We start from the raw sequence: 20720 nt of genomic DNA on the forward strand, positions 1-20720 counted from the left end.
TAAGTTTCCATCTAACATTTGACATTTTGATTGCTGACGGTGACCTTTCTTCCGCGTTTGCTTTTACTCTCTTGTTTGTTCGCTGGGTAAATTGCATATCTGTAAATTTTACACAAGTCTTTTGACAACATCAGCAAGTAAGATTGCTCCTTCGTGTATTATGTAAAATGTCAACGAGTGTTATAGTTCTGAGCAACTGTTATTAAATGATCTACAAAAGGATCTACAACGAATTAACTATTGAACAGCTGTGTCTGGGTCAATGGAGACCCAAAGTTACAAAACATATTTTTTAAACGAAAGATTTTTATACATTGTAAGAATAATTTTCAAAGGAACAGTGTAAAATTTAGTGTAAAAATGAAATACAAAATTACATTAAAATTGGGTCTCTCTCCATAGTCCGCCGTTTGAACATCTGAAAACACAGCCTCCAAGTCGACTGCTGTTTTGATAAAGTACGTATCAAGAAATGTAAACTCAAAAGCTTATTAAAAGTTGCTCAGTGGCCTTTTACCACGGTCTAGAGTCTAGAGCGAGCAAAATGCTTGATTCACTTCCGACTTAGATAGCACTAGCTGAGACACGACTACACTTTCGCGATTAATAAGGTAGATAGTAGAAAGTGAAGTAATTCAGCTGTTCTGGAAACGTGTTGTGAATGGAAGTCGCCGAGTTGCATTTGAGAAACGTTCGTTAATCCAATCTGACTTTCGTGACTCTTATCAGTAGGAAAGTAGGTACCATTGTGCTCGTGGATATTCTTTCCTTCTGAGATCCTTATCAATAATTCAAATAAGAAAAATTTGGCAGTGAATTGAGTTAATTTGATATTTCCTAAAATTTCATTCGGATAAATGGAGCTGTACTCTATTTACTTCTTGCAAAATAAACGTTAAATGTATGCCAAATTTCTCGACGACACAGCGGATGCCTGCATTATCACGTCAGTAATAACTCGCCACCCACGCACGGAAGTGGCCGCAAAACTCGCCTCGCACACTTCCATACTCTTTAATAGGGAGGATCCGATGAAACTGATAGTGCTAGAGCGGTTGAATGAACGAAACAGGTTGGGACTCTGTAGAGAAGATACACATCTGGAATTTATGAAAATTTTAATAATGAAAGCCTGAATGAACGAACAATTGACTTTTATGTACAACTTGAATTACATACTCGTTACCATTGTGTTTCCAATATGTTTTTCAAGTGAAAAGCTTTTACAAAATCGTTGAGAAATATTACGCGACTGTTTGTTTTCTAGAGGTTATTAATTACGTGTTCAGTGGTGTAATTACAATGGAGCAAGTGGTCGTACTGGGGTACCAAGCTTGATAAAGGCAGACAGTGACGAACGGTAAACATTACTCAGAAAAGATCTTATGGAAATGTTTCGCATAACTTTCTTTTACGAGCATTGTTTCTGTTTCTGACTTTCGAAATATCGATTTTCTGATTCAATTTGAAGATTCTACGATAGATGCATTCATAGATTGACATTCTCATTCAAATCGTTATATTTTAGTGAAGGCTGGATACAACTGTCTGTCTACGTTGCATAAATGTACTGTTCGAATATGGATAAAAATATGGATGAATTGATTACGTAGCAATTTTCTTTAGACTTTAAGCTTTAAATTGAAATAACATGTGCTATTTCGAGAGACTTTTAATTCAGAAAATTGTGGCAGATTTTACATACTTCTAAATCGGTCATCGTTTGACATAATTGATGACCAATATTAATGGAAGCTTTATGTAGTTATTTTTCTCAGATCTTAATCTTTACATAATCATTATGTCATGAAATCTTCTTAGACTTCTTAAATAAATTAACACCAATTGATCTCTGAGAAATAGTGAATTCATTCATTTTCAAGAACACTTATTTATAACGACGTTGAGAATTGCATTAAGGAAAAACGGCTATTCACGTAAGGAAGGAGGCGTTGCGTTCATTGTCAAGAGCAACTGGGACACGGAAGTGTCGGGGTCAAAGCTCGTACAGATGGAAAGTCGATGTTCTTAGCGAACAAATATGTCTGCTAAACTTTCTATCATGCTCCATGAAACGCTTGCATCCTGTACGCACGTATTCTTATGATGTTAATAACAAGCTCGCGGTAATGTTTATGCGCTACTAAATCACCGGCTGTCTCGTTCATCAATCCTTCCCGGCGTGCTGAACGATTTTAATGATGTAATTCTCGAGAATTACCCGGCATACTTGGAGTTTCCATCGCTGGTCGTACTATTGGATGCGTGGCGGTTAGAAAATATGGAAAGTATCTGGTTAACTAGGTATACCTCGTCGCAAGAAGCCTGGCTAAAACAAAGGAAGGGCGCCAAATTATCGATGCAGCTTTACTATAAACGCTGCTGTAAAACGTGTACGTGTATTACGTTGAAACGTATTCATGCTTCTCCTTTATCTTACTGGTCCAATAGGCCCTACTGCTGCTCGTTACGTCAATTACCACATCTTAGAATCGTGCGGAGGGTCGAATGTGGCTTTGTATGGCAGCACCATTCAATTGCGACTCCCTTCTTCAAAAGGACATCCTCTATCGTGGTGCTCGATCCTTCTGTTTCTGTTTCAACGATTATATTAGAAGGCAACAAGTTTCTAACATTGAGGTCATGCAACTTTTTTCATTAGAAAATGATCGTATTCGTAGGTCTGAGAGGGTGAATTAATTTGGGTGTTTAATTAATTATTTGTGACATCGAGTGGTAGAGAATTTAAATTCATAATAATTTTATACTCCATAACATTATCATTTTTTTTTTAATTTTACACTATTCCTTTAAATATAATTTTATAATGTGGAGGAATATTTAAAATTAACCCTTTGACTTTTGACTTAAAACCTAAATAGAGAAAGGATTAATTAATCCAACAATAAAAAAAAAAAAGAAGAAAAATGAGAAAAGTGGAGTCGTATAATTTTTTTATTTCTTCGTCAATAAATTTTCGGATGACCACCCAGTATGACATCAATATCCTGTCCGATTCACAAAACCATAAATTAACTATTTTCTGCCCGTTTTACTGCGGCAATAAACAAGACAATAAACGAGGTACCCGGTCGAAAGCGTTTCGTTATTACCCGATCGAATCGACCAGGCAAGCGTATTAATTCCCCGGCGCCGATTACCGCGACGTAACAACTTGATAGCGGCGTGACAGTATTTAAATCGTGCCACGACCCTTTCGATTGCAAACCATGGCGGACTAGTCGCAAAGTGGTGGCTATTATCAGCGAACCAACCATTGTGCCGCGTGTACGCGCTGATGAGAACCGCGTGCGTTCAGGTGAGAAACGCCTCGAGAACCGAATATAAGCGAACGAAGATCACACGGGGCCGATAACATTGTTTCCCTTCGTCCAGTACTTTTTTTTCTACCCGTCGCTAGCACACTCTTATTACATACCGTGCATCGATGCTGGATTAGCATAGACCCCACGTAGGTTGAGCCTCTAGTTCCCTGTTGATCCTAGAAACGTGAGGAACGGAGAAAAAGGCAGAGAGGATGCAATCCGTGTTATACCTCGTTAAGTATTCTCATATCTTCTGCAAAGATACCTCTGCTAGGCGAGAATCTGTATTTGTGTGAAAACACTTACGCTGGACGAACGTTGTTATGGGATTCTGGTGAGAATAAAGGTCTGTTCATGTTTAGAGATACTTTTGATAAACACTTGGCGTGGTGGCCCTCATATTTTATTATTATTATTTATTAAACATTTAGAGTGTTAGCCTTCCAAAGGGAAAAAGGGGTGTAAAGGGAGATGGCACCAGTGGTGGGTAACTATTAAAATTCCAGTCTAAGGACTAAGGATTGTGAATGAATATTAATAATATTACCAGTATTAACATTAGCAATGTTAATTGAGAATTAGATCATAGTTAATTAGACTTAGAATCGACTCGATTTGAAATGAATACTAAATTGAATTGAATCTCCTGTAACGTAACTTACACCTAAATTAGTCATAATGCATATGAACGGACCTTAATTCGTGGGCGAGGCAGCAATTACAATAGGCACTGACCACCACTCGTTCCTTTTCCTTTGAAATTCCTACCGAATAATGATGCATGCTTTAAGATAACGTCCTACGATGCTCTTCTGCCATGGGAATTCAATACTTGTTCATATACTTTATAGAATCTATGGCTCTTGGTTTGAATCTAAAAGAAAGCTATTTGCTTTTTATTAAATAGTTTCTTCCAAGTCGTTAACTCTTTTACTGTACAAGAAGTAGGTACTGTTAGACACTGTACCGTTAGTGTTTCTTATTATCAGTTAAAGTGAACAATTGCAAAAATAAAATAAAACTCCTGTGATGAATAATTCTAAAATAATAAGTAAATCTCAATTCAAAGTTTATTGAGCCAATTGCTTCGAGTTAGAACGCTCATGAAGAGCATGGCTAATGAGTATGATGATTATGCTGTAAACTTGGCATATGGGTCTAGCCAGCCGTGACTAATTACGTATATTTTTAATCGAGCTTCTTCATGCTGTCGTTACCATCACTAACCTCAGCATCGAAGTTCTTTCCTCTTTATTATCGTCAATTTAACCTGTAATTAAGTGTCTCTCGGTTAACGTAATTATAATCGAGGCCACTTAACGAATGGTTGAACCACTGCACCTGGTAATTTCGGACCCTCTTGCGTAGTGTATTGCTATCGAAATTCTATCAGACGTTCAAGATTTATTAAAGCTTCCTTTTTCTTTTCCAGGCGAGGACAAGGATTGCTTGCTTCTGTTGCTTCTTCGTGGTTCTATGCCTTCGCGAAGTCTCTTCGAAAGCTGGTAAGTAATTATATTTTTCTTGTTACTTTTTACAAATTTTCCGAATGATTAAAATTCTTAGAATCGAAATTAATTTAATTCTCGATGAAAAATTCAAAGCTTAGAAGCGTGGCTATTATCAGAGATTCTATTTTTCTTTTAAACAATTTTGAGCCAGAAAGAGTTAAACTTTGTCCGTAAATTCGCATTGAAAATCGACGTTCTAAAGAAGATGCTTCCTTCAATCTCATCGCATTCTGTAAATAACCGTGCTTTCATCGAACCCGTAAGATCTCCGCAAACGCTTGGAAACAAAAGAGGAAGAGTCTCTCGGATGTAAACGAGGAATGGGGGTTAAACGCGTTTCCCGCGTACATAAATCCATCTTAGGTGATTGCCAATTACTTACGTCAGTTGAATGTTTACCAGCGGTTTATCGTCGACTGTATTCACGGATGCTAGGATTGACGGCACGTGCAAAGATATCGCCTCTTAGCTTGTACATTCAGCCCGATCCGACACGGTGACAGATTGTATAACAAGCCTGTTCCCTCTTTTACATTATCTAAAACGCACCAACTCCGAGTCCCTTCAGGCTTAATTGCTGATTACAAGTAACCGTACATCGAGGATGCAACTAATTCGCCAGGAACATTTTACTAACTCTTAGGGAAAGGTCGGTTTAATACTTCTTTAGTAATGAATGCACATACGTTGAATAAATTAACCGAGCCTTTAATCCTTTCCCTGTACACAAGGTGCATGTAATTACTAGTCAAAAGTTTGACTATTTTATTCCACTTTGGATTGCAAGTTGATTCAATTGAAAATTGAAAACTCTTACATTATTAAAAAATTATAAAACCTATTTTTATTCTAGAAATGATATTTTAATATAATATCTTTAAATATATATTTATGGTAGCTTAGATTCTTTAGTATGCATTGGAATTAAAAATAGCATATTGAAATTAGGTGAAAGTAGATATTTTATATTTCTAGTAAAGTTATGCTATCCAGTTACCCTTGGACAAAAATCCTAGTTACGATAATGAATTTAAATACCATTCCTTTGACTCGAGAAATAAAATCAGGTGTTTCTTAATTTTTCACGAATTCCTAAATCGCCGTGTAACAACGCGGCACGGAACATGTATCGTTTTCAATATTCATCCATAAATCAAAACGAAGGTGATGGCGTGAAGGGAACAATGCTGTTTCGTGGGCGTTTCGAAAGGCTGCCGTGATAATTCCATGGTTGGTCGAGTGGTAATTGCACCGATCGCGGGTTGTTATTAGGTTTTGTGCAAAATCCGGTAGTTTCGGGGCGGTAACACGCGATAGGTAGCATTTAGAAGGTTTAAAGTAATAGATAAGAGGAGAGATCAGACCCGAAGCGGTTTCGGACAAAAGAAGACCACGAATTCAAGTTGGTAATTGGAGAAAGGGAGAGGGAAATCTGTTGCAGCCAAGCGCATAACTCTCTTCAAATGGCCAAGCTGGAAGTCGTGGGAATCGAGGTTGAAAACTAACCAGGATGAGGAATGTTTAGTCCCTTTCCGCTTTGAATTCGATACCGTGGAAACTACTGTTGTTGATTTAAATCGAGCACCCGAATGTCTCGGGTAAACGGTGTACGTAACGTCAGTGTTCAGTACTGGAGTCGCAATGTTAGGGGAAAATATTTTATGCGTATATTGATCGACAATTTTAAGGTTCAGTAAGAATTTCAAGTATTTTTGAGTACAGTTTTGTTGACGTAACAATGTTGGTTTGCACTAGATTGAAATAGACCCAGCTGTCTACATTGAAGTTCAAAGTTTAATAAAAATAACTATATAATAATTTCGTTAAAATTCTGAGTACAAAATGGCTGATTTGATTTTTCAATTTAACTGTATGCCTTATGATTTTAATATAAAGCCATTAGTAAAATATTCATGGTACCGCGAATCCATTTGCATTGATTGCTTTGAAATTATTTGATCAAATTAAATACACAGTGATGGTCATTGGTCGTCACATATTTGATTCAATCGAATAGTTAAATTGAATAGGGGTGAGAATCGTAGAGCTCGTTAATATTCCATAGGTTGAAAAATTAAATTAATCTATTGTATATTATTCATTTTTTCTTATTAATGTCCAAATATTGTATTTCTGGCACCCAGAAAAATTCATTTAAATTCTTTGTTAAAATAAAAATTTTTATATATGCATATCATCACTTCAGCTTTATTATAATAATTTTAATTAGAACAGATAAAAACAAAGATGTTTGAATGTTAACAAGAAAAAGTATTTAAATTCTAAATCCGTGGCTAATGGTCGAGCTGATTGCCCAGATGTTCCTCACTTTTCTGTTTGATTTGGCACGCGTGGAAATCGTTTTAGCAACACCGGTCTCCGGATTCCTGCATTTACCGCCGGACCATCGAAACTCGAAATACAAATAACGTTTCCGATGCGCCCGCGGCCAAAGGCTCGATCGCATTTAATGTCCCTGCTGCAATTACCGATGCCGCAGCTCGATTGCTAGAAATTACACCCGTCTCTCTAACGCAATCGCGCTGATACGAATTCGAGATTGATACGTGTGTTACACTCGACGCACCATTTACCTAATCTTTATTACTACCAGCGCCTTCGCAAATAGCATACAAGGATTCAATAATCTTACAGTTGTATGATTAAATTGTGCTTCTGGTCGAACATCGTGGTGCAATTTAGAGGGAAAACTAGCTTTTTCAGGCAGTAAAAACGATGCACGTGGACGGTGTAGCTAATGCCTTTCCTCTTTTTGCTATTCAGATCAAATGCTAATGCCTGCGCTTGCTTTATTTTTCTTCTTCTTATACATGGTAATTTAATGCTGGAGGTGTTATTTTGCTCTCTTCATTCATACTTTCTGTCTGATTCACTGTCAAGTTAAATGACTGATAGCAGTAACATTGAAGATAGAGTATCAGCTAAAAATAGGGACATGGTTTCAGTAAATATTCATCTATACTACTTGCAATTTAACCCTTGAACAGCGGAGCCTTTGTGAATCGTGACCCAAACTTACAAAATGTATACAAGAGTATTAATCTAAAGTTAAATGTATAATTTTTAACAAAAGTGTTTCATATATTGCAAGAATAATTTTCAAAGAAACGGTGTAACATTTAGATGGTCCGCTGTTCGAGAGTTAGTTTATTCATCCACTTTCCTCCCTATCTCGATCAAAAATGAGAAGCAGATAGAAGTCCATAGCTCTTCAGGTTCATATAAATTTCGTCCAGATGCTCAGGCATGTATCAGCAACGCAATCGTGCCAGTTCCTTCGCATTGTAAAGCATCGTCAGATACTCGGTACATTCAGGATCGACCTTGTTGCATCGTGCGTATTTCCTATCCGTCTTGGGGAAATTATTTCCATGGAGTGTACATTTTATCCGTCTTAAGAAGCCATCTATACGCCGGTCTCTCGCACGTACTTTGTACCTGAGTGCACATAGCCGTTCATCGCGTTCCAGCCGCTTGTAGCTCACAGCGAACCTTCGTAAACATCGTCGTCGAACGCCAGCCAGTGTGCACGGCATATAAAATCGATACAGTCGTAAAAGTAACACGCCACGTAGCCGAGGGAATCCTTTCGATAAATCAGCAAGAGATTATGAACTGCCGCGGCTTGTATTTTTTCCGTGGATGCTCGCCGGGAACAAAGGAAACTGGTAGCGACGCCAGTTTCTCCGGGACCACTGTAAATTCGGTTTCATCTTTAACGACGTCGCGACTGGAATCCACGACGATGCTTATCCATTTGCGGTTTACAAGCCTCTCGCGATATATCAAATTGTGTCGCTATTGTCGTTAAGCAGACAGAAATAATCCCTGCGGGTTTCGAAGCTGTCGTGTTGTTAGCATTCTGTTGCACGTTGTTCGAAGCTGACGAGATTTTTAATTCGAAGTTTTGGTTTTAAAAGTTTCATGGATTAATTTGCTACAATTAACACTTTAATCCTCCAATCAATAATTAGGTTAATACCTCAGGTACCTAAGGATCAGAAGACGTATCGACACTAAAATATTTCTGATGTTAAAAATATATCCAGAAAATATTTTTAGCATCTTTCCTCTGAAAAACTAGCTATAATCTTGGCAAGATATTGGAAATCTTGAACAAAATTCTTACTAAAACAATCTCTTTACCTGCTACTTTGATGTAACTTCTTTCTTCCCCTGAAGTCAAGTCAACTGTAACAGGAACCCATTTCATGTTAGTTATTCAGACGAGGATGAGAATAATGAAGTTCCTAAGGTAATTGATAAAGGATATCCTGTAACGCAGGTTTAATTAGTGGAAGAACAGGATATAATGATGTTTCTTCATTAAAATGAAGTTACAGGATCAGTTTCTTACTGTGATACGTCGCCTAACCAGGAACCAACGGGAGATATGGGTCGCGATCGGCACGGTATGTCTACTCCTTCAGAATGCGCTTTCTAATACACTCGCTTTCCAAGAAATGGCTGAGGTTCGATGCTAAATCTTTCTTTATTAGAAAGAACTTTCAAAAGATTCGTGCCAATTATCTTTTGGATTTCGTGAATTCTGAAATGCTGCTATTAAGTTTTGGACTTTATCAATTTAACAGAGATAAACGTTAATTGACATAGGAGATAATCAAGAATTCGAAATTTCCGAGTTTCTATGTTTCCGAAGAAAAATTGCAAGCCATACTTTGAAAAATGTCATCTATTGGCATCTTTCCTCTGATAACAAGTTCTACTTACAAAATGTCCTATTATAATGTGCATAGAATTTCCCTAACATCGTAGCGTAAAAGGTGCAAAAACTGAAGAATGGATGCGACTCGTGTTAACGGAATACATTTCACGTTTCCGTGCGCCATTCGAGCGGCACGATTTTACGGAAAGCATGGTGTCCCGTGGCAAGAAAGATAGGCGAAAGTCGCTTGAGGTTAAATATTCCTTCGATCAAGCGATACACCGTTTCCTACATTGGACCGGCATCGTTCACCGGCAACCTTACAACTCTCGTATCGTGTGTCGGTCTACCGTTTTCCTGTACAAGGAATCATCTGAGCCCGTCCGCGGCACGTTTCCGTCGGTTGTCTCCATTAAAGATGCGGCCCGGATACTTTAAACGGCACAAACTGGGTAAATCGTACGAGGATGGCGAAATGTCATCGAGCGTCCCGACCAAGGGAATAAGTTTCATTGCGAGAGGAGCGGCGCATCTTCGTTCGCCATTAACGATCGACGTTAACCTTTTACAGAAAGATCGTAGCTAGAGGCACGCGTAGGCAATGTGCCTTTTGTGATCTTCTCGTTCTGAAGACCTCGGCTGACCCTTGTGTCAGGTGAGAACACTCGTGAGGTTCTAGGGTGCAGTACGCGAATGTGAATTATTAAGGAAGCCGGATACCATAAGATCACCTGGTATCCTTTTGCTGATCATTCACCCTATTGATGTCTTCTAGGTACCCTTATGGTATGTCTGCTAGGTTCACCCTTGTGGTACGTTTTCTACTTGAGAGTGGTATTTAACCATTTCTGTGTTTCATTGAATTTGCATTTTTTTGGTCAAGAAGGTTAATATGGTAGGAATTAATTAATGACAATTTTGGAAAATTTTGGAAATGTTACAGTATTAATAATATTATGAATTATACTTCCTGGAGGAAATATTTCTAGGAAGTCAGTGAAATGATTTTCAATTCATAGCATTTGCACTTCCTTTGATATCTATGCGTGAAATTTCAGGGTTATTTGATTGCGATTTGATTGCTATTACGAACGCATCTCGATTAATGCGGTGGATCGTTAAACCGCAATAAAAATAGAATAATGCAAAGGCACTTGAACAGCTGGCGTCTGTCGTAAGCTTTCATTCGTATACACGAACACAGACGCGGTAATCCCATAATCTTTTCCTCCAAAGTGAACGTTTTGCGTCGCTGAGTCACGTTTCCGGTCAGACAGATTTCTTGCACCTGCTCGACCGACGTCGAGTGAACTTTCTCAGTGAATTTTAAATAAGAAGCTCTTGAGATTGAAGTTGAGATCAAGGGAGGAAGCTGGGTCACGTTATTAATGATTATTAAACCATAGTAAGGTGTAAAATTTATTTCATTTAATACATTTCTTGTTTTATAAGAAACGACACTTTTTGTGCATGCATCGATATTACAGTCGCAAAGACACCCTAATCCCTTAAATGCATCGCATGAAATATCAAAGTTATTTGCCTTGCCAAATATCGGCAAACCGTGAAATAGATAATTAAAGGTTCATTAGGATGAAAAGCATCGCCTGGAAAAGGTAATTGACCCAATATATCGGTTGAACCGTTAACATCTATTTACATGTATTAGAAGATGAGGTAACAACACTGTACAAAGAGCTTTGTATAATACGCGTTGTATAATACTGTTCTATAATAAAACTAAGCTGCGTAATAGCTCAGCGTTAGGTATTAAGGCTGAATTTATCGGGGATATTAACCTGACACCTGGTCTTTTGTTAATTTGTTCCAGGCCTGTGCGAGGTGGAGTCGGGTCAATCCAATATTATTCTTGACATCGAGGAGAGCAGAGGAGACGGTGAGTTTGCGTTTTAATTCAATTTACGCTTAACACTTACGGCGTAGGCGCGATTAATTCCTCTAATTAATACTCAATTATCTGACCCTCATGAATAACCAAGCCTACTTTACCTGTATACGATAACGAGTATACACGAGTGGTTACACTTCATTTGATTAATCAAACATATTGGCTATTGAACGATAATTGTTTATGCAACAATCTCTTTGTTATTAAAATATTTTCTTATATTTGTGAAATAAGATAGGAAATTTTTGGTAGAAACATTTCTACGTTTCTTTCAAAATTATATTAAGTGTACATTATATTTCACTGAAAATATTAAAAAATTAATCCTTTTTCGTACTTTAGACAATTAATTAAAAAATTCACTAATATTAATTTGCTAAAATTTTGGCAAACATAGAGTTCTTACATGTTTAAGGAAAATAGTAGATATTTATTTTAGAATTGCATTCCAATCTGTTTGATCTCAATTGATTTTCAACGTGCAACGGGGTGACATTAAAATAACATTAAATGTTAAATTCCTCGGGTTTCCATGGCCTCGATTCTGACTGTTGAAGCAATTCTAGGCTTTGGGGCATAAGCCGGCTCTTCACGTAGAGTCTTTCAATGTTTCTCCAGCTTTGCAACTATATCTTTGTGAAGAATCTTAGAATGATATCAGAATGTCCTAGGTGCAATACTAAAGAAACATAGTTATGCTCTATTAAAAAGCAACGCTCTTTTTAAAATTCAAGAATAATTAGAAGAAGAAGAATTAATTAGAAATATTAATTAAAGTTGAAAATGCTTTTCTTTGTACCATTATCTTATGCTACATAAAGAAACAAAATCTGAATTCTACAAATTCTGATACAGATTTTGCAAACCTATTTTATTTATAGCTTTCAATTCAATAATCAAAAAAGCAACGTTTGCAGCTCTGGACAGATAGAATCATTGATATAAAGGCGGGTTGTGCGTTCAATTGAAAAATTAAATGGAACAGCGTTCTGTTCCATTAATTTCGCGCGACAGGATTTTGTTGGCAAGAAATTATGCGGAAAGAAGGAAAAGGGATCGACGCGATGCAATTAGGAAACGTTGGATGTCATTAATGAGATATTGCTCGAGATCGCGTCTAGTTTGTGAAGATAACATTAATTATCCAGAGCGCAGACAGCAGGCCGAGCATCAGGAAGTCATTTTGTAGACTCTTACTTGATTCTAATACTCTAGCCTTGCCTTTCTCTAGACCCGTTCTTCCTTAAACATTTAATTGCTTCGTTGTGCGATGCGTTTTTTCAACGTAGACAACAAAAGTGCAAAATAAATTCATTTAGATGCACATGTTAACTAGACTTATCATCAAGTGTATGCATTTGGCAGTAATATTTCAAACTCGGTTATCTTGATGAATGATGTTGCTATCGATTAACCTTTGCTATTTTTATATTTTTATATTGCATCTTCGTCAATGAGTTTTGTATCTTATGTATTTCAAATAAAAAGCATTTTTTATTTTAACTAGTTTCAATGGTTTAAAAAATGTAAATTTAAATTTGAAATAAAATTTCAGAGTGTTTGGATTATTAAATATATGAAGGAATAATAAAATGATTTTTCAGTGCAATAAGAGTGATTTCAAGAGTTACTATATGAAAATTTTTAAAATTCCACTAAAAATGAAAGGAAATTTCTGTTGCTTGCAATCAAAATAAATTTTACTTTATTCAGACTGCCTTGAAAAATTTTACTGTCTTTTCACAGAACATAAATTTAACTGCAAGAAGTAAAACCTCGCATTTCACACAGTTTTCTTCGTAAATATTTCGACCATTTATCTTTAACATTGATTGTACATAACACTTAACTTTCTAACGTCTAATCGATCCATAACACGTAGAAATTCCATCGTAAATTATCTTCGAAACAAGTATCTTGTTATGTACCAACCACTATAGAAATCTCGTTCAGTAAATTGCAAATAGTTCATCTACCACATTGCTTCCCAGACAAATCGCTGTGCAGCGTGACCGTGCAATTGGTTCACGGGCTTTGATTTTTCAGCGATCGATCAGAAGACCGTGCCTGAGGAGCTTCCGGTATCTGGTGATCCGTATAACGAGACCACGCTGGAACTGATTTTCCCTGGAAGACAGCCTCGTTTCAAATTAAACGGCAAGAAACTACAGCTTCTGGAACCCTTAGACAGGGACAACGAAAATCTTTCGCACGTTGTTTTTCAGGTAAGCTTTATTTCATTTCCGCTTCTGAACATTAACGTTTCCGACTGGATGGCAATTCATCAAAGCATTTTTAAATTTTCACTAAAATTCAAAGGCTACAAGTGGGGTCTTTGATAGCCACTTTTCATGCTTAGCTATTAGAGTAATAAGAATTGATAAGAAAATAACGGATGGGAATTCCGATAATCAATTGATACACGTGTTAGATCGAGAAAGTTTACGAGCTACGTATCGGTAATACGTTATCCACGAGCCATGAAATATCATTTAACTACTTTCTACGATAAAGTCACCAACGGACCACCATAGCACAAATTGTTACAGAGCGCAGATCAGACGGAAAATAAGGTGCTTGAAATCGAGACAATCAATAACGAACGCGTGCCTTTCTTCAAAGGAATTCGCTCTTGTTCGTTGACATTCCTTATGTAATTCTACCTGCTTCTTTGTCGCAATTAGACAAAATGTATCAATTAAAGTGAATTGTGTCATTGCTGCAGCAAGGCTGATGTCTAAATTATTTCATTTCATGGCATTAGTTTATTTTCATTTTTATTTTATTTCATGTTTACAACCTCTGTTATGAAATTCCAAAATTAATTATAGAATTTTTCAACCAAAATTCATAAAGAAATGCGAGAAAATAATTCTATCATCTCTAATAGTAGAGAAATAATTGAAAACGCCAAATTTCCATAACCATTAAAGTCTTCGTTAAGATAATCCACGTACCACCATAAACTCCATAGCCAGCAAATTTATACGTATAGTAGAATCTAGTTCACGTGTCTATACCGTTATTCTTCGAAGTTGGATTAAGTGAACTATTTAACCTGACAATCGCTAATGACTGTGATTGAATGGTCGATTGTCCGTCAAACGTCGATTTCAGTAAGGAAAATCCTCGTTATCGTAAATAACAGTGATCTCGGTCAAGTGAAAAATTATCTCTCTGGTCCCATGGCGATGACATTTTCAAAGACGTGCTCCGTTTCAAACAGTTTTTGCTATGAAACGAAAGTTGAACAGAGAGGCTACGATCGATTCTAAAGTTGGCACCGTCTTTCTACCAGATACAAGAAACCCCTTCTAATTCTTGGAACAGAATCTCGTTACCCGTCCATATAATTTTTTGTAGTAAACCCCTCTGGTAAAAAGTTGTTTGCCACAAATCCGGAAGCAACGTAACTTTTCAACTTGTGAATCGTAAACAACGCGAGGGTGTTAGTGGATAAAACCCTCGTTGGTGTACTTCGGTAACGATTCAAGGGGGTGTTTCTATTTGGAAGCATGAATAATAGATGGACACGGTGATTTATTTTTAATGGAAGAAAGTAATATGCCAGCTGTTCGTTTTTTAATCCACTTATTGTTACAGTAACGTTACATAATTGGAGATCTTTGATACATTTATTAATGAATCATTTGAACATTTTGGGTGATTTATAGGTAATTTGATAATTTATTAAAATTTTATTGGAATTTTGTACCTTGCTGTACATCAATTGAATCCTATTTTAATTCTCTACAAAAAATTATGAAGGTACTTGGACCAAAAATTCAACATTTCAAAAGAAGGAACCACTAGGCTTTCCCAGTCTTTTCCTAAGATACATATCTTTTTTATTGGTATATTTTCGAGCCAAGTAAGGGAAGTGAAAATTTCAAAAAAATTTTTCAAATTTCAAAGATTGATACTTCTAATTTTAGTCAAAGTAATTAAATTATCCAGCTATCTTAGTAAATCTCAAAATCTCCCACGTAAATCTTACCAACCCAATAGGCTCAATCCCAATGCTACTTTTAAGGATTACGCTCACTTGGAGACCGAGCTGGAGTATTTCCCGTTTAGAACGGTGTGTTTTGTTTGCAAAGTCGTTTCTCTTGCACGGGATCATGGTAGTGCGATGGTATGAAAACAGAGTGTTAAATGAGATGGGAATCGATCGGCTGTTATTTATGAGCTGATGTAGGTGGAACATTAATGATGTATAAACTGTTCGTTCAAAATGAGATTTCATCGCATGAATATTCAGATATTACATTTTAAAATTTAATTATAAAAGTTCTGATGGAAATTTAATGAAAATAATAGCATTTGATTGTAATTTCTACCTATATTAAAATTTTTTGTCACCTGAAAACATAATTACCATATTTTAAAATTTAATTTTTAATAGCAATAGGTTTAGAATATTTACATAAACTTGTTTAATATACACTTACTCAAAAAGCTATCGTTTGAAACATCTAACGCAATCGTTCCACTCCATTTCCATGAAACGTAAAACAATCATTCCGCATTTCATTTCCTCTGAAACTATCAGAGAATGGTACCAGTGTTCATTGCACTTTAGCATTTGCAATGGTAACAAGAAAGAAAAGTAGCGATTGAAAACCTATAATTCTCAATAGACATACAGGTAAATCTAAAGTAGAAGTGAATTTGCGATCAGACTGTTCACTGTTGGTAATTACGATGGTACACCATGTGTACCGTTCGCCGTAGCCATATTGGCACCCGAGAATGCACGTTGTCTCTTATGACACTATGGCGCAAGGAATGTGAAAGGTCTAGTGCAGCGTTCTGCTATCGTAAACGATCGTTCGTGTTTGCCATTTTCGCAAATTGACCGGGTAAAATCCACTTGCTAGAAAATCTTGTCTGTATACACGAACCTTTGTTCATATAGAGAAGGGAAGATTGATTCGATTCTTAACAATCTTATACGGCAATTATCGTAATAGTGTAAATCATGGGTACAGAAAATCACATTGTTAGATCACAATCTACCAATGTTACTCTTGTAGGTACAGTTACTCTTGCACGTTTTCTTCAGAATTTCTTGGTTATTCTGCGTGCACGTGTGGAGATAAAAATTTCTTGTGAACCTGTTCGGACATTATTGTTTACGGTAACAGGCATTTCACCGATAGGAAACGTGGAAACACGTGCTAGGAATTGTTTGAATCGCATGGTGCATGATACAACTTGCTTAGGATAATTATGTTTATTCTAAGAATGTTATGCTTATAATTAAACCTGTGGTATTAGTTTTCAAAAAAGATATTAATTTTTTAAGAGTGTAATTGGTTGTCCATATCAGAAGATTATTTGAAATAATGCCCAACTTTGCTCTACACAGTATATTAAAGTCGTATATTTATAAATTTTAATTACTCAAATTTTTAATAATATTTCCAATTTTCTCTTTTTCAGTTGAGCTGCTCTGTAAAGCAGACGAACAAGAAGAGGACGATACCAGTGATCGTGCGAGTGTCCGACATAAATGATAATAAACCAAAATTCATCAACACCCCATATGAGACTACAGTGCCAGAGGTAAGTCACCATAAAGTATTCCATATACCCTTTCACCATACAAAAAAGTATTAAGAGTGCTTAGCTTTTTTCTTAATATGAAATTAATGAGATTTGTCTACCATATGATTACCGTCCGCATAATGATGTAGCTGTTCTACTAGCATTCAGTTGTCAAAATCTTTTATATTTTATTGTGCGATAAAGAAAGATGATAACGAAGCACTATAATTTTCTGCAAAGTAAGGGAGCGTGAAATCGACAGGTGATCAACTATTATAACGGCATTGAACTTCAAATCGTCGTTTAGAATTTCATTTCTACACTTTCAATAAAGCTACGCTAACACGAAAACGAGCGAAGCGAATCATTAGCACGGTGTAACGCTACCGATAAGAGGCTTGATTTCTAAACGACGAGACAAAAATGTTATTTAATAATAATGTTGATCATTTAGTTTTATATTACACGTCGGTTCGGTTAATGATTGTACTATAAATACGGGTATCAGAAGGATTAGACTTCCTTTTGCAATAAACTATGGCCACTGTGATTCCCGTGGAGAATATAAAAGAACGTTAGACGCTAACAAGCGTATAAATTTGGAATTTATTGGACTAGTTGGACACTTTTACTGGCGATAATGTGAAGCATCTGAAACGGTCGTAATCATCAATATATTTTTTGGTATCTGCAACGATGCAGAAAGTCTCTTATCTTTGGCACGATTTATTGATACTTTTGTTACATAGAAAAATAATGATTCTTTTTTTACTATTCGTTCATACATAGTTGGTTTGCAAGTTTTGTCACAAAATAGAAAAATAAAATTCTTTATATTAGCTTTTAATACCGAGTTTTAGATTAATTTTGAAAAATTTACATAAATATATTTATATTAACAGTGATAGAATTATTTAAATACTGTTTTTCTTTTATTTATTATCAATACCGTACATGAAAAAATGTATTGCCTCACTATAGACTATAGATTATTCTTTGCCCTTTTATTTTTTATAAAATAATTTTTATAAAGAAATTTTAACAAATGAATCTCGAAGATGATACGTTCATCAAAGCGTGAACGAACTTTGCTATTAAAGTTCCGAGTTCTTCAGAGTCAATGAACTCGCTGCGTGACGGAATTCTCATCGAAATCGAAAGTAGTATGAATGCGAAATTGCTCCGACGGATTTCGTATAGGCACAGCTAATGATGGTATATTATTTGTAATCTCTGAATTCTAATTTGTAGTATGATTTGAATTACTACACAACTGCAAATTATCCAAAATTTCAATGATATGAAATTTTCAGGATATGAAAACTTATAATTAACATTTTGATGATGTGACACTTCATGAAACCTTTGATTCTTGCAATTTTAAATTCCTTTTGTTCTCTAATAAAATGTCACTAACTTGAGAGTTCGAGTTTATGTATGCTGTAAATTTACTAATTTTAGAATCGTAATTAAAATTAATATTAGAGTTGTAATTGCAAGAAAGTACCTATTAAAATGTCAAATACACAAGAAAATCCACATAACGTCGCTATCAAAGTGTTAAGAAGAAAAGATAAAATATCCTCATTGTCGGTAGAATTTTTCCAACCTATTGTATATCCATCAATGAAAGAAAAAGGTCCTGTCCTCGGTTCTCGCAGTCATAAATACCATTTGTTGGAGCCAACATCCTCAATTGCATCCCTTACAATGTGCCGTGTGTGCCATTTAATGGCCGAACGATCGTGGACAGCTTTAATATACCGTTACGCTCGCGATAGCTTACAGATGCAGCCGGATAACGTTCGCGATCATAAAATACAGGATCATTAAAACGCGTATTAACATGGTATCGAACGCACGCGTGTTGCGGCATCCGGTTGGATTAACCGGTACTTCGCTAGATACACGCCATTTCTATTATAACGGTCCGTGAATGCAGAAAAGAAGAGGAATCCGCGTGCGAGCTAAGCTCGTTCCTCTTTGACGGCGACGACACTTCCGAGGGTTCGTTGCGAATAGTTGGCGCGCGTGCACGTTACACAGGCAAACCGATAATTCCCCTTTGCTCGTTTCGAGAAATAGATCCTTGCAATTAGAGGGTGGGGAGGATGTGTTGGATAACTCGTCGACAACTCGGATAACTTAATTGGTTCGTCCAGTCATCTGGCAAACGAAACGTTCGGAGATTGGAATAGTTGATGATGCAATTCTGTCTCCCCGGTTCTGGTATTTAGAAGAGGATACTGCGAGATTGAAATCGTACAGATTTCATTTCATTCTCCTCTGCCTGTTGTTTCGAAGTTCAACACGTTCGTATACCGTGACTTGATTAATAATAATGAAACCATTTTTAACGAAATGTTAAAATTTTCTCTCGAAACAATTCATTTTCTGAGTTACCATTACACTCGAGTTGGTAAAAACAATACTGAAGGCATTCTTTTAGGAGTTTTTTTTTTTTAATTGATCGATTACACCGCTCTCGATGCTTTCAACGCTGAAAAAGGAAAATTTCATAAGTGATTTATGATGTTTGGAATGAAAAATAGTACAAGAAAATCTTTCGGGAAGTTTTCGTAGCTGTTGATCTCACTGTGATAAATTATGATTTTTGGAAATTACACGATTTCTTATACTTAAACTGATGTTTGATTGATAAATATTTTGTATTTTGCAATTTTTTTAAATTTTCGTTGAATTTGCATTATCTGCATCTGTCAGTCACTTAAAAACTTTTATAATGTAATGTATGCATACTTTTTGAAAGTGCAACTGCCTTCCTGTCTAGTAATTGAAATATACTGTTATGCCTGTTCTTTGCTTTACAAATTAAAGAGGCTTACGTTGCTAAACGGTAGCTGTTATCGCTAAGTACAGTTAATTACTACTGGATTGACCACTGCTCTATGCAATAAAATGCACTCGAGAGTTCTTAGTAACTGTGCATCTAACACGGGTGATTCGAATCAATAAACACGCAATTGCGTAATCAAAGAGACGTATAGTTGGTTCATTAAGGTTATTATTATTCCCTACAAATATTTTTTTTTTAATTTTTCATACCTTTTGAATAGTATTCATTAATTCAGGATGATGACGTCTGGCAGGTGTTTAATAGAGAAGGTTCATCAAATCTTAAAGTAACTTGTTTGTTAATTAACTAATTGTAAATCTGACACGATATTCTTTATTCAAAAAGGGTAATTCATATACTAATTAATATGCAAGTCTCCCAAAAAAGAGAAATTCTCCTCAATATTTCCTTTTCCTACTAAAAATGTATTCGTAACTCAGCATTAGAGAAACATCGTAGAAAGTGACAAAATTTATGGCTCTTTTAGCAAGTAAAATTTGAATAGGACATAAAATTCTTGAGAAATTCAAATGGGTAATTATTTATCCTAGTTATGATAGGAAGGTAGATGAAAACGACACATGTCTTGAAACAATATAAATTTATAGCATTTGAAAATTCAAACATTTTTCTTCACAAAATAAGATAAACTTACAAATTGCAGTTGCATTCTTATCACTGCAACCTCTTCAATTCCTACATCAGAGAATAATTGACCATCTACAGTTAAGCCGAGCGTACAACATACGTGCAGTACCACGGTAGAATTACAACGGGATAATTTACAGAATTTTTCGTTCGGTAGGATCGTGCCTTCCCGATAAATCTCTCGATAAATCAGGCTACCGTAGCGAGAGTACAATTTCGCGGTGGAAACTCG

At 36.0% G+C, this 20720-nt stretch overlaps 1 protein-coding gene across 2 annotated transcripts in view; it reads left to right on the forward strand.

Moving 5' to 3' along the window:
- Cad99C (cadherin 99C) overlaps positions 1 to 20720 on the forward strand; it is a 113875-nt gene that overhangs the window by 67401 nt on the left and 25754 nt on the right. For both annotated transcript variants that reach the window (XM_034322970.2, XM_034322966.2), the window contains exons 2-5: positions 4759 to 4831; positions 11356 to 11421; positions 13480 to 13658; positions 16879 to 17001. In XM_034322970.2, coding sequence (XP_034178861.2) covers positions 4759 to 4831; positions 11356 to 11421; positions 13480 to 13658; positions 16879 to 17001 — 441 coding nt within the window. The remainder of the gene's footprint in view (positions 1 to 4758; positions 4832 to 11355; positions 11422 to 13479; positions 13659 to 16878; positions 17002 to 20720) is intronic.

Source organism: Osmia lignaria, chromosome 11 (genome assembly GCF_051020975.1).
Source record: "Osmia lignaria lignaria isolate PbOS001 chromosome 11, iyOsmLign1, whole genome shotgun sequence".
Taxonomy (NCBI): Eukaryota; Metazoa; Arthropoda; class Insecta; order Hymenoptera; family Megachilidae; genus Osmia; species Osmia lignaria.